Source organism: Vanellus vanellus (genome assembly GCF_965231255.1).
Source record: "Vanellus vanellus genome assembly, chromosome: 2".
In the NCBI taxonomy this organism is placed as follows: Eukaryota; Metazoa; Chordata; class Aves; order Charadriiformes; family Charadriidae; genus Vanellus; species Vanellus vanellus.
Window position 1 is genome coordinate 26,709,672 of NC_138906.1, and position 14,826 is coordinate 26,724,497.

The following is a 14,826-nucleotide window of genomic DNA, read 5'->3' on the forward strand; positions in this document are numbered from 1 at the left end:
TTAATAAGTAAGTTACAGCTTTGAAATTAAGCAACCCTGTGCGGTATTTAAGTTAAAGTCCAGCTTTCAGCAGATTTCTGAGCTCGTTGTGTCTTGCATTCTGGTGCTTAGGGACTATGAAGGTCTCCATTTAGAAACTTGTTTCCAACAGCAGACCTATTTTGACTAGCAGAGTTGTAAAAATTAATTGCACATCAAATTAATTATTTCCTAGATTAATTACACTTACATGCTCCGTTTCTAATTTAAATTAGAAGTAATGCTCAGTTTAATTAAACATTGCATAGCTCTCTCTGATAAATGGCAGGGATGGAAACCACAAACAGATAAGGCTAAGCTTAGTTGATGGCTCACCTTTGAGCCATGGCAGTGTTCGGTTTGTTGGTTTTTTTTTTAAATTATGCTGTTCATCAAATCTGTAGCCCTTTTGAGCAGAAAGGGATACTTCCTATTCTTTGTTTAAAAATTGATTAATGTGAATATATGTGAACCTAGTATAAAGTATTCAACAGCCTTTTAATTTTGACTTTTTATTCACAAATACTGACTGACAAAATTCTGGCAGATTTTTGAATCTGAAAATTCAGGAAGGTGAAGCTCACAACATTTTTTGCCCAGCATATGATTGTTTCCAGCTTGTGCCTGTAGACATCATAGAAAGTGTGGTTTCCAAGGAGATGGACAAAAGATACCTTCAATTTGACATTAAGGTAAATTATCATACTGTTCTTGTACTCTTGAACTGTATTTCATTTTATAAAAAATCACTTACAACTTCTATGTGAAATGCTGCCATATATCTGTAACTTTCCAAGTAGAAATTCATAAATTAATATGTACATTGAATTATTGGCTGTCTTATATGCCATAGTATTGATGTTTGATACATCACTGAGAAAAAAGAAAGAACATTATATTTATTCCTTAAGCACAAATGCAATACTTCCATAATGTGTAACCTAATGCAATATTAATAAAATGGTTTGATCAAACTAATGTTTGTAACAGGTGATATGAAGCTTTTAATCAGCCAGACTCGTTTGTGTTGGCAATCTAAAATTTTTAAGAGTTTTTGGATTGTTTTTATTACCAAGGGACTGTTTACATTCAGATATAGTACCTATTTCCATTTTAAAAATCTATTAGTACAAGTTAATTACTAGTTTTTTTTTCCATCCAGTGCTTGATATGATTGCTACACGTAAGAAGAGAAGTAGGAAAACCTTGATTTGGTTTTCCTCTTTGATTTTTAATGCGTTTATTTCCATCATTGCAGCTTGTTTTTAAGAGCAATCTTTTAATTCATCTTTTTTCTTTTATACTAGTGTAGCAATGAACTAGTCTTTGAGATAATGTGCTACTTTGTCAGTGGTGGCAGGGCAAAAGAAAGTAGGGAAATATTTTTTTGTTTACAGTACAATACTCTCTCTGTATGACAGGTCTCTAATACACAGTAACAGTGTCTTACACAGTGAGATGCAAATTAAATGACCAGATCTGATCAATCTTTTACATCTTCGTATTTCAAGTGGCATAGGTTTGAAGCAAAATAGCGAAAGTTCCTTTTTCTCCTCATTTTTAGATGTAAGTTTTACAAAAGAGGATGTGCTACATTAACCAAACAAGATTGGAGATAAATTCCTGAGTTAGTCTAGTTCTGATTTCAAGTTTATTGTGAGTGGGATGTATTGTGGGATTTTTGTTTTAATCAGTACGGTTTTAATTCTTTTCAACTACAAGAATCAGTTCTGTTAATGAGTGTATTGCCAGTGCCTATATAGTAGAAGTTTCCAGTAAGCCATATCACAAAGGAATTGACTTGCGCACATTGAACATATTGTTTGGGATGTAAGTAATTTGCATCTTAGCGTAAGTCTGGAGTACTGTTGTTATTTCAAAAAAAAAAAAAAAAACACAACCGAAAGCACCCAAAGATTTTTGAGGTTGAGATTAAATTATTCCCTTTTCATAACTATTTTTAAAAGTCTATCAAAGTAGCTACAAGGTTGACCTTATGCTTTTTGCCTTTGTTGCTTCAACGGAAGATTATGAATACAGATTGTATTATATCGTTGATGAAATCTGATCTTATGTGGTAAAATATTTTCCTTTTTCCCCCCCAGGCCTTTGTTGAAAATAATCCTGCTATTAAATGGTGTCCTATACCGGGCTGTGAAAGAGCAGTAAGGCTAACAAGACAAGGATCAAATTCAACAGGATCAGATACGCTTAGTTTCCCTATGCTAAAAGCTCCCGCTGTAGATTGTGGAAAAGGACATCTTTTCTGCTGGTTAGTACTAGAAAACTATCTACATCTACATAAACTCACAGTCACTGCTATTTCAGGGATTAATTTAAAAAGTCCCACTTAGAACCAGGCGTGCAACAAAATTTGCATGGGATGGATGGTATATGACTGTACTATCCCCGTATCCATTCACTAAATAACCTCAAGTGCACAAATATTTTAGTAATTTGGGGCACAGCAAAGGTGCATAACACTGTCTTACTCATTATTGGCTCTGTTAGATGCAAAACAGCGGTATGGACTGTTGTGATGTTCTGTTCTGAGGGGATGGAGGAGAAACGGGGTATTGGTGGAGGGATTTTTGTGTCTGCTCTGGATAGTTGTAGTATAATTGAAACGTGGCACGTTCTGAATTTTAGCACAGAAAATCAGCAATTTTTGGCTCTTTCTGAGTTTTGGTAGAATCACATCAAAGAATCTGGAGTTTAAACAGGACTATGGAGGGCCTTTTGCTTCATACATAGCTGGATCACCCCAATCATTGTTTCACTTTAGGATCAGCGCTTTTTCTTTATGTTATCTTCTGTTGAGTCTTAAGATGAATACAAGGTCAAGAAGGAGTAAAAAAACCATAAGATATTTAAAAAACATCTCTCAGATTGCCTATCTTCAGCACTTCCAAGGGAAGAACAACAACAGTATCAACAAAAGCAAAAAAGTGGTGAGATGTTTTTCTGAAGTGCAGAGCAAAGCCCTGTCCTAGTTCCCTTAGATTATCTGACTTACTATTTATGACTATTGCGGTGGGACATCCTTTTCGCTGCTGAAAATCAAAAAGGGTCAATCAAAGTATATACATTCAGACAAGCTGAATACTCCTTCTTTTCATTTTTCAATTGAAACGATGATGCAAGAAGAAGAGATCCTGAATAATCTGCTTAATTCCAAATATCGTAAGACTGTTCATGAAAAATGCTTCTGATTTTAGTTCTTTACCCATATGTATGGAAAGGAAGAAGGAACAAGAGGAAAGTAGACATAATGAAACAACCACAAAAGCCAGAAACCAGAAATTCTTGGAAAGGGGTTGTTCACAATGGATTGAGAACTCGGAAAGAAACAAATCCTGTGCAAACAAATCAGAAAATGTTTTTTACCAGTGAACATATAGCAAACCTTAGTACCGTTCCACAAGAAGGTACCATCCTCTCATCCTTGCTTCTGATTACAGTCAGAGAATCAATTTTCCCATTAACCTGAAGGACAGAGCTTGAGACCACTTCAGTGTAATACTGACATGGTCTTTCAGACGTTGGCAGCTTCTGCTTCCTTTGCATGGGCTGAATGTGCTAGCTCCCCAGAATGTCCTCTGAGTGTGAAAATGTCCTCATGAGTGCCTAATTTTTATGAGATATGTCTTTTTTATGTTTCCTGATAGTATTACTGAATGTTCTTTTTATGTTAATGCTTTGAGATACTGCACAAGCAAATACTGTTAAGGTCTTGAAAAAGACCTCATTTTAGCAGCAAAATGTCCAAGAAGGCCTTTCCAAGGCCTTTTTTTTCATCCCCACAAAAGTGAACAAAGAGTTTCAGCAATGGCAAGAAAGTTCTGCTAACAACCAAAGCAGTTGTTAGCAGTACTGTAGATCAGAACCATTTGCTGAGGACAACCATATTAGTTTTACTGTACAAAAACCCAGTGCATGGATGAGTTCCTCTGGAGAAAAAGAAAGTGTATTCTTCATTCAGAGGGTTTTCATCATTACTGTATTCTTAAAGGGAGCTTGCTTTATACCTTTAAAGTTCAATCAGCACATCCCACAGTTCCATACTTATGTCAGTTCTTCAAGTTTTACCCAGGTATTCTACGGCTTAGACATTGTAATAGCAATTGATACTACATTTAGTAAGGTATTCTTCAGAATTCACGTATTAGAAAACCCCAACTAACCCCTAGATAATCACTTGCTTTTTTAGGCTCTGTAGCCTCCCCTGCTAAATTCTGAGTCTATGAGCAATTTCCTTTTTTTTTTTTTTTTTTTAATGTGGAAGTAGGAATGTTCCTTTTAAATACCGTTCCTTAGAATTTAGTCATTTTTCATTACCCACCACTAACAGCGCCTTCAACAAACTGTAATCTGTTGTGACAAACACAAAATTCTATCCCCTTTCAGAAAAAGCATTCTGAGATATTTAAATGTAATACAAGCGAAAACTGTGCACCAATCCTACATCTGTGTATTATCAGAGACATTCAACATATTAGAACCTCTTCATGCTGTTTCAGAAGCACAAGGAATTGTAGTGAGCAAACACTTCTGGAAAATATTCATAGCGGGCAATACACACTTACTTTTGCACTATCAGTCCTCACTCCTTTCATCCTAGGTGGAGACAAGGGGCAGACTCTCGTTCTGTGGGACAGACATCTCTTCAAGTGCACTTGGGAAACCAATTTTAAGTTGCAACAGTATTCTGCTGGTTTGATTCAAAATTCATTATGTGGTATAAAAATTATCATGAGGGGAAAGAAAATCCAGAACTGATGCTTTCTTGGATGATGCTTTTAGCCCTTCCGTGAATTTTAATTTGTTGAAACTTGCTGCAATTTTATTAAGTATGTACTGCACCTTCAAATAAATTATCCTGCTGAGTATTGAGGAAGGCAGTCTGGGGAGGCTCGCGCTGTTAATTGTCACAGCTGTTTGACATTAGTTCCCTTGATTCAGTGCTGTCAGGGAGTCTATCCAAAGTACAATTTTGTTTCATAAAAAGTTTTGTAAGGGATAGGCTTAATGCTCTTACTCTAGTGAAATGACATCCCAGTATAAAAATCCTTGGGTTTGGGTGGGCTGCAGAAAGAACGTCTTCGATGACAAGCTGTTCTTTAAGACTCTGTTGTGACTATCATCTAGATCCAGATATAGATACATGATATGTATAAGATTGCATTTCATTAAAAATCCACAAATTTACGAATTTGAAAACATCAAAGACACAACCTTCTCCCCCCCAGTAAAAGATTGACTAATCAGCTTTTAACTTAGAACCGAGTTTTTTAAAGTTAATTTTTTCTAGTTTCAGTCCTTTCTGGGAACAAATAGTGTGTGAGAGGTCTCGGCTCTCTTGAAGTCAATGATTTAAGTGTACTACTGTCCTGCTGAAGTGAAAGGTGTCAGTTTTCAACCAGGGCTGAGATTGCCTTATTACAGACTAGTTACTCATTCCAGTACAATCTTTCCCGGCTGCAGATCTTACGTGTCTCCAAACCAGAGATCCTTGTGTAGTGAATTCAAGCTTGTTTGATAGCAGACTAACTAGTGGGGAAAAAGTTGAAAACTGTTGCTGTAATGTTTTCTTTGTTCCTGCGTTCCTGCTGAAGATGTGCACGAGAGTGATCAGAAGAGTATCGATGTAGCTTCTGAATCTGCACTGCAGAGAGCAGTTGACCATCGGATCTGCAGAAAACTTGTGTATGCTCTGATGCAGCTGGTGCCCGTCTGAAATATGCTCCCTCTGAATTGTTTTGTTTGATGTGGCAGACATCTGAGGCTGTTTGCTGCCATTTCAGTAAAAAAGGGAGTCATTACAAATCCAGAGTTCATATTGACACATCTACACCGAACCACCATCTGGAAGCCATATATCTGCCACTGTGTAGTAGTGATTGCCATCCTTAAAGCTAGTAGTAGTTAAGAGAAGCTCAAGGGACTCGTTTCTCCACTGTGTCCCTGTAACTGAGTTAAAGCCCCCATTTAAGAGACTGGTGGAAAGAGTAAACATACATAAATAGTTAATGCTGGTGTTGAAGGGCTTGGATCTTGTTCTAGATTAAAAGCTTGAATCTAGTTAAAGATTAATTATTACAATTGAATAGATGCGAGTAATTCTACATAAAATGCATTTCAGGTATAGCAAACTACCTAGTTTTGGATAATCTCTTTATTCTGGTTTACCTTTGTCACAGAAACTATACTAGCACTTTTTGTGTCACTGAAATAGTGCCCAGGCATAACTCAAACTGCAGACCAGCTGATTTATTTCAGATTGTAATTTTAAAAAGCTCTTTTCCTTTCCTGTCTCATTTAAATTCTTTATTAACCTTAATAATGGTCATCTGTGCTTGTGAGCAAATAGTCGAACGGTATTTTAAAATAATGTTAATTGGATGGCTTTTTATCTTCCTGACTTAATTAAAGTTTGAGCGTACCTTGATAAGTTTCCATGTTTTTTTAGCTTGAGCCAATTTTAACTTTAATTCTAAATCTCTAAATGATAAGTAATTGTGTATACACCTTCATTTTCAGGGAATGTCTTGGGGAAGCACATGAACCTTGTGACTGCCAAACCTGGAAGGACTGGCTACAGAAAGTATCTGAAATGAAACCAGAAGAACGTAAGAGTCATGCCAGGGGGGGATTTTTTTTTTTTTTCTGTTGTTATCTTTTGGTTTTAGAAGGAGTTTTCGGTTGCATTAAGTAAAAACTATACATTGGTTGAAAAACAGGGTAAAAGGGGAAGAAAATTAAACCCCTGAATGAGGGGCTGCTTCACACTTTCACTGCCTATTAGGCAGCATTATGGTAGACTCTTCTTCGTAAACCATTCCTCCTCATAAATCCACATGTGGTTCAGTCAGGGCATACAAAACTCTTTTCCCTTCCTCTTACAGCTTTGTTTCATTAATTAATTGATTTATTTCTTAATATAACTTCATTTGTCCTGGGCAATTTGAAATCTTTTAGCCCAGTCTGCGCTTCTGTTTGAGTTGTGTTCCACGCGGTTGTTTGTGTGCTTTAAAACTGATTCAAGCCAACAGGTGATGATGATAGTAAAGTTGAGAGTGAATTGCAAGGGCATTGTTGGGAATGGCTTAATGATAAAGAACTTTTACTGAAAAAACTAATAAAGGTGGGATTTACACAAGACAGACATTTTCTTGGTCAACATCAACAAAAACTTAAAGATTGACAGTAATTTGAATAAGTAATAATTTAACTTGGTTACCGCAGTGCAGAGTCTTTCCATAATATGTTATAAATATTCTGGAAAGCATAGAAAAGTGTCTAAAGAGGCAAAATACACCATACTTTGTCAAACTATGCCAATTTTTTCATATATGTATTTGCTCATTTATATATTAGAAATGTCACATATATAAATTTATGTAGAAATGTGTGTGGAAATATATAGAAATAATGTGTGCAATAATATTATATATAATATGTATAAATTAGAAAATGTATATATTTATACATGTGAGAAAGATATTTAGTGATTACGATATTCTGTCAAGAAACAGGTAAACATATATCTTTCCTACTCTGATTTTCACAAAAGATTACATAAGTAAAATTTCAACTTCTCTGTTTTTGCGTGCTCCATATCCTCCTGTCACCCTGAAAAAGTTGTGGGAGTAAGTGAGGCATATGAAGATGCTGCCAACTGCCTGTGGTTACTAACGAACTCCAAACCATGCGCCAACTGCAAATCTCCAATTCAGAAGAACGAGGGCTGCAACCACATGCAATGTGCAAAGGTAAGAAAGACCCTTCATAAAATTGGTTGTGAAACCATAATTCAGGTTGTGTATGTCATGTATATGCTTTAGGAGCACAGATGTCCAAAACCTCTAAAGTGTCGTGCCAGAGATCTAATGGAACCTGTTGCAAGAATTAGATAATTTGCAAATGGTGGGTTACGTGTATTTAGAAAATGTTTAATATTTACTGTAGTCTGTTTGGCTGCCAGGTGAACACTGTAATGATCTGAATTTCATAAACGCTTAAGAATTACTGGCAATACAGTATGAAACAGAAGTAATTGATAGTTTAATCATTAATAATGTAGAAGAGAAAAAACATTTTTATTTGGCAGAAGATGAAACATTTTAAGGAATGGTAAGCTCTAATGAAGGTTTTTGCCTTACTACATTTTTCTTTTGCAATATTTCTATAACACAGCAACAAAACGGAGAAGTTTTAATGGAAAACTGTAAACAGGAATTAATCAGTAGGAATGAAAAGACAGCAAGAGTGATTCCAAAAGAAACTTATTGGTGACAGCAGCCAAAAAATTAGTCATGAGTTTGCACTATGCTACTGAAATAGAAAAAATATTTTTTGCCATGAGTTCAGTATCATTTGAGAATGCTTTTTCTCTCAAATTAGTTAAAAGCAGCATATTTAGAATACTGTGTCTTTATGTCACAAATATCTTATATAACTACAGCTAATATCTCCTTGAGGAGCATCATTAAAAATCAGAAATTAGCATACACTTGACATAGTTGGCCTCCAATGAAAAGCTAAGAGATTTAGAAAGTAATTCCCTTTATTTTTCTGGAAATGTGTTAGTCTCTCTCCATTGCTATGCAGATCTCGTTTTCTTTATATTATCATCACATATTCTTTCTGTGATACGAATTGAAGGTTGGGGCTTTTTTTGGTGTTGTTTGTTTGGTTTTGTCTGTGGCAGCAGAGAACGGATTCTCCTCCACTTTGATTTATGCCAAGTTTGCTGTTTTGTTTTGTTTGTTTGTTTTTCTAAATGATTTTTAAAAGAGGTCATAAATTGCATAGTGCTAGAAACTGTAAAAGGTATGTTTGTTGCAGCTTTTGCCACTGGGCTTATCTCAGTTGAACAAAAGTATGGCATCAGGCTGGAGAAGACTTCGGCCATTAAATGTAGATAATTGTTGAATGTAGATAATTCAAATGAGTACGTTCTGAGGCACTGGCTGACAACCACAGTTCTCTTTTCTTCTTCGATGCTGTACTTTATAAACCGCTTAAAGCGTCCTTAAAACAGTCAGATTCCTTTTGTGGCCGAGAAATCTCTGCAAACAGAAGCTGCCTTCCCTCAGCCTAGTGAGGAAGGAAAGGAAGGGTATCCTGAAGCTCATTGTGGGGCTTGGCCATCAGGTATAGTGATCACCTCGCTTGCCTCTTTCTCCACTGAAGTAAGGATCTGTGGTGGACCTTCTGCCTTTGCTGCAGTAAGGTCTGCTCAAGCCTACTACATGATGAGTTACGACTGCCTCATAGCAGCTAGCACGTACCTTGGTGTAGAGGAGGATACTCTTTACTCATAAAATCACATTTCTGTACTTAAGCAGGCATCTTACTGTTTTATCAGCCCAGTTTCTAAGGAGACAAGGCTTAAGCAGTCCTGCTCTCTCACTCCCCTACCTGTAGTAGTTTTTAACCTTCTGGGTACTTTGAACCAGTTACGAAGGAACAGGAGGGGGTTCACGGATATTACATTACTGCAAGTTTCATGAAACTCGGTAGCTGTATGGTGCAGAGACTTAATTTGTACTGCCACCAAGAGAGAGGCTGAAATACCTGCTCAGCAGTTACCTGCTCAGACAGTGGCTGGGCAGCAGATGTGATTCGTTAAGCCTAGGCGGTGCTGCTGCGTGGCTACCTGATCATAAAGGCACATAAAACAGAGCTCAGGGGTTTGGGAGTTGTGTAGAGACAGATGATGTGGTTTTGAATGTTTAATGAAACTGAGATACTGGAGGAGGGTCTGGGAACACTGGGTGAATCTTGGGTTTTTAAGGAGGCTTTTGGAGGTGTGAGAGATGAGAAGATATATATGGTGGAGTGGTCATGGAGAGAGATAATTTGGGAGAGGTGAGATTATTGCAGTAGGGGCATAGACACATAAATAAATAGGAAGTCAAGCTTTATTAGTCCTGTTGCTTGTGAAACAACTTGTTTCATGCCATTTTTTAATATTTTGTAATGATTTTTTTCTTGTTTTTTTCAGCGATACTAGGAAAAAATTCACTCTTTCTCATGAACAGTTGCTGTGTCGCTTAAAAAATTGGACTGTCTTTTTTTTAAACAATAATAAAACCCCAGGCCTGATCAGCTGTATTTATCATTTAATTTATTTCATCCACCTAAAAATTCACTTGTAGATCCAATGCAATCTTGTGATCCAAAGAACAAAAATTATGACTGACATGGTTTGATAACCCAGATATTCTGTAGTAGGTAAAATAAGAAGGAGGATCCTCAAATTTTTTTTTGACCGTAAGCACACTCAGAACTACGTTAATTCAGTTGTTCATGGAGGAATAATAATGCATAACTGCAAATCTACAATGTATCAACTTCTTTTTTTTTTCCTCCTTATCCCTTTTTTTTCTGAAGTGCAAATATGACTTTTGCTGGATATGCTTAGAAGAATGGAAGAAGCACAGCTCTTCCACTGGAGGCTACTACAGATGCACTCGCTATGAGGTTATTCAACATGTAGAGGAACAGTCCAAGGAGATGACAGTAGAGGTAACAAATGAATGTGTGTGTTTGAAAAATAGCACTAAGGCTGCAGATTTCTATGTAGGATAAGTTCCATCAAAATTCTTCCAAAACCGAGTTCTAAATGGAAAAACACAACCTTAAAAATATCAAAGAGACAGAAAGAAAATGCTTATTTCTGGATAGAAACATAAGATTCGGTTCTGCTTTTGCCTTTGGTAGCAACCACTGGTGACTCTACCCAAGTCATTTTACTTCTCTGTGCCGTGGTTTGCTCTTGTGAAATGGGTGTGCTGGTACTGTACCTAGCTGCTGTGCGCATCAGAAGACATACCTTAATGTTGGCATTTGGGAAGTCTGCTTAAATAGCATGCACACACAGTGTATCAACTCTTGGGCTACAGTATTTGCAGACTTGTAAATTTCAAAAATTACATTTGTCTCTTTATTTACATGGCACTTATCAGCATTGTATACAATACTTTATGTGTAGTGGGAATAGAAACAGTTGGTTGTGTAATTATATCTAATGGTGATTGCTAAATTAAATCATAAGATTTATCTTAGTTTCTTTTGTTTCCCTATTATTTTCCAGGCTGAAAAGAAGCATAGAAGATTTCAAGAGCTTGACAGGTTTATGCACTACTACACAAGGTTTAAGAACCATGAACTTAGCTACCAGGTGTGGGTCAAGCCATTTTTACTGATTTTTGTTTCAATTTTATTAATCCAAAAATAATTATCTTATTTTATTCATTTTCTTTTTCTAGTTAGAACAGCGCCTTCTAAAAACAGCCAAAGAAAAGATGGAGCAATTGAGTAGAGCTCTCAGTGGAAGTAAGTATTTGCTGTGATCTATGAATTTGATTTGAAATCAAATCAACTCTGTTATGGCTAAACCTATCTATTCCAAAGACTATTCTGTGTTTACTTCTTTTTAGTAAGAACACTGTGTAGTCATTGAGAACCTGGTGCTGTTTACTTGCAAAATATTTAACTGACATGCACATAAATTTTATTTTGGAGGAGAACCCTTATGCTAAAACAAGTACTGACATCAGCAGGAAAATATTTTCACAATGCTTGTTTCATCTTACAGCTGAGGGAGGCTGTCCCGATACCACGTTCATTGAAGATGCAGTGCAAGAGCTTCTAAAAACTCGACGCATTCTTAAGTGTTCTTATCCATACGGATTCTTTTTGGAGCCTAAAAGCACAAAGAAAGAAATATTTGAACTTATGCAGGTAATACACGCATATATTTTGCTTTTCTAATGTTACTATTTTTTGGTAATATTAGTTACCAATGTCTTTTTGCCATTTTTGTAGTGTAAAACTGATATACCTGTTTTGTATTTGTGACCAAGTTTGGAAAATTAGTGCATTTTTATTACTGTGTGACACTATAGCTTTTAGTTCAATTTTAGAATGAATGCAAAACAACACTTTGCCGAAAAAGGAAAGGGTTAAAGACAGGTGGAAGGGGAAAGAAAGAAAATTATTTACTGTTAATCTCCATTCTGAGGATAGCATTTTAGCCTCAATCTTCCATCTCCTTCTCTAGCGCCTCTTTCCTGTCTTTCCCTACTGATGTGTCTGACAAGTGAGTGGGGGGTAAAACTGGGGGAGTACGTGGGTGGCGGTGGCCCCAGCGGCAGGGGCTGCTCCAAGCCAGAGGACAGCATTTAGGTCATTAAAACGGTAGGCTAGAAGGGCAGACATTTTCGGGTGTTTCAAATGGTATTTCCAGGAAAATGGATATCGTTCTGCTCGGTATTTGTGGTGTAGAGCTCTACCTGATTTTCATTTAATTGTAAAATTATTTTATTCTATATTTATTAACTATTGCAGACAGACCTAGAAATGGTCACCGAAGACCTTGCACAGAAAGTGAACAGGCCTTACCTTCGGACTCCTCGCCATAAAATCATCCGTGCAGCTTGCCTTGTGCAGCAGAAACGGCAGGAGTTCCTGGCCTCTGTGGCCCGTGGTGTTGCTCCTGCAGACTCGCCAGAAGCACCCAGGCGCAGGTAATCCAAACAAAATACTGTGCAGGTCCAAAAGGCTCAATGATCACTGCCGAAGTGGGCGAATCCGCTGTCATTCTTTGACAGTGAGGTAAAGTGGAGCTGACAAACGTGGTGGTTGTAGATCACCGGATAGTGACATTTTCTTGGACATCTAATCCTTGCGGAATTACATCTTTTCACTGAGGAAAAATGTATTTGAGAATCACTGCTTTGTATGCTGCAGCCTAATTGCTTCCCCGTTTGTGATATATTAATTATTAGATGTCTTGGCTTCCATTTCACTTCTTTCCTTCAAGATTGTCACTAAATATCTGGTACGCTCCAAAAATCTATAAGTATTTGCTAAAAATACCAAGCAGTTCTGGAATAGTTCAGTGTATGGTTTTCTAAATTAATTTTGAGCTAAGAATTAAAGCAGAAGACTTGTTAAGTTTAGAGAGTTACAACTGCACTACTTTTTAGATGTTGATAGGCTTTGAAGCTCTGGAGGTTGTTCATACTTGGTTCTACTTCAAAACTTTATGGTATATCTCTTAATTTTATAGCTTTGCTGGTGGAACATGGGATTGGGAATATTTAGGATTTGCATCGCCCGAGGTAAACTATTTCTTTTTATTTTATTTAACTTACTTCTGCATATTCTAGAAACACAGGTATGATTGCAATCTGCATGAAGAGCTTAATTATTTTGATTCAATGCACTTCAAGTTGATTTAAGCTTACCATTTTATTTATTTCACAATAGAAGGAAATATATCTGTAGCTGATTGTGCAATGACTCTAAATTGCCTCTAAATGACTCTAAATGCCTCTAACATGGCTATAGTTATTTAAGGTGGCATTAGACAAGGTATGTTGTATTAATGATTTGCCAAGTACATAACCAGTTTTAAAATTGTATATAAGCTGGTGTCTATGTGCTGGGTAACCTTAAAGTAATAAATATATGAAATTGTGTAGATTAATTTTGAATGCAAATCTGTTCAGCGGAATTTGACAAAAAGTCTGAGAAATTTCCATCCTTCTGTCACAATCTAACAAAAACATACATAAAAAATACCTAAATATTGTTAACTCTTTGAAATGGTTTTTATTTTTATGTATTGAAGCAGGATGGAAATATTAAATGAGTTAAACTTCTGCTACTTAACCAAGAATGAAAATTATAGTTTTTAAAATTGATATTCCACATATTTATATGGGAAAGAGTAAATAATTTTCGTGACTCTGCACTAAAATATGAGAAGCTTCCTATAAAGCTTTCCTTTATCATCTTAACTTTTATTTAATATTTTGAGAACATTAGATTAAAGCATTCAGTTAGGAAGGAAACTTCATTTCAACATTTCCTTGGTGCTGTTTTCTTTATAGCTAGACATTTTAAAGCATCCTGGAAAACTCCATATACTTTTCCTATATATTTCCTTTGCTATTGTTCTTGGTGAGCATCACGCTGTTGAGAAAATAGCTTGCTTCTCTACAAAATATCAACTTGATTCTCCTGTCTAGTTCCTTTAGTCCTTTATTTTGAAATAATTCCCCATTTGATAATATCAAACTCATTGGGCTGTTACTCATCAGTGGAACTGGTTATGAGAAAAAGCTGATAAGAAATATGTTGGTAAGCTGTTTAGCGGTAAGTGCCATTGCAGTCGTGCTTAGATGATTGCTTATGAGCTTTTATGATTTGCCTAAATGTGGCACTGTGTGATGCAAGTTGGTTTCTTTGCTACGTAGCTATCAAGGATACTTGCAACCACCTATGCTAAAGGAATTTCGTAGAATTAATAATGGTCATCTTTGTTTATTTTAGTGAATTTCACTAAAATTTTTTTTACATAGAGCTGTACTTTTACTGACAAGTAGTAGAATGACTGCGTATGCCAGATTATTACAGAAAACAAAATCTTCCTAGTTTTAAGCAAGGAACACTCCTTGCTGTAGACCATTGTGTGAAACCATGCTGTCTCTGCCCAACAACATTAAAGCTTCTTTTGCTCACATGTATAAAATTGTTCCAAGTAATCAGAAGTGAATTTTTATCAGTAGTAATTCAGATATCTTTCTAAAGGTGAAAAAGCAACTAAAAGGTAAATGGCTGTTGGTAAAATCTATTTCATTGCAAACAGATGAGAGATAAGATTTGATACAATTAATAAGTCTTAGTGTTCAGTGATCACTTCCCATTACTCCTTATCTGATCCATAGTGATATAATTATATATTTTTAAAATAATTCAGTTATATTTTTCCATATCAGGTTTTGAGTTTCT

At 36.1% G+C, this 14,826-nt stretch overlaps 1 protein-coding gene across 1 annotated transcript in view; it reads left to right on the forward strand.

The window, feature by feature from the left end:
- The window catches only part of ANKIB1 (ankyrin repeat and IBR domain containing 1), a 97,514-nt gene that overhangs the window by 75,635 nt on the left and 7,053 nt on the right, over nucleotides 1-14,826 (forward strand). Inside the window, exons 8-17 of the mRNA XM_082478995.1 lie at nucleotides 566-710; nucleotides 2,124-2,290; nucleotides 6,559-6,647; nucleotides 7,660-7,790; nucleotides 10,417-10,551; nucleotides 11,120-11,206; nucleotides 11,295-11,361; nucleotides 11,624-11,769; nucleotides 12,376-12,554; nucleotides 13,100-13,151. Coding sequence (XP_082335121.1) covers nucleotides 566-710; nucleotides 2,124-2,290; nucleotides 6,559-6,647; nucleotides 7,660-7,790; nucleotides 10,417-10,551; nucleotides 11,120-11,206; nucleotides 11,295-11,361; nucleotides 11,624-11,769; nucleotides 12,376-12,554; nucleotides 13,100-13,151 — 1,198 coding nt within the window. The remainder of the gene's footprint in view (nucleotides 1-565; nucleotides 711-2,123; nucleotides 2,291-6,558; nucleotides 6,648-7,659; nucleotides 7,791-10,416; nucleotides 10,552-11,119; nucleotides 11,207-11,294; nucleotides 11,362-11,623; nucleotides 11,770-12,375; nucleotides 12,555-13,099; nucleotides 13,152-14,826) is intronic.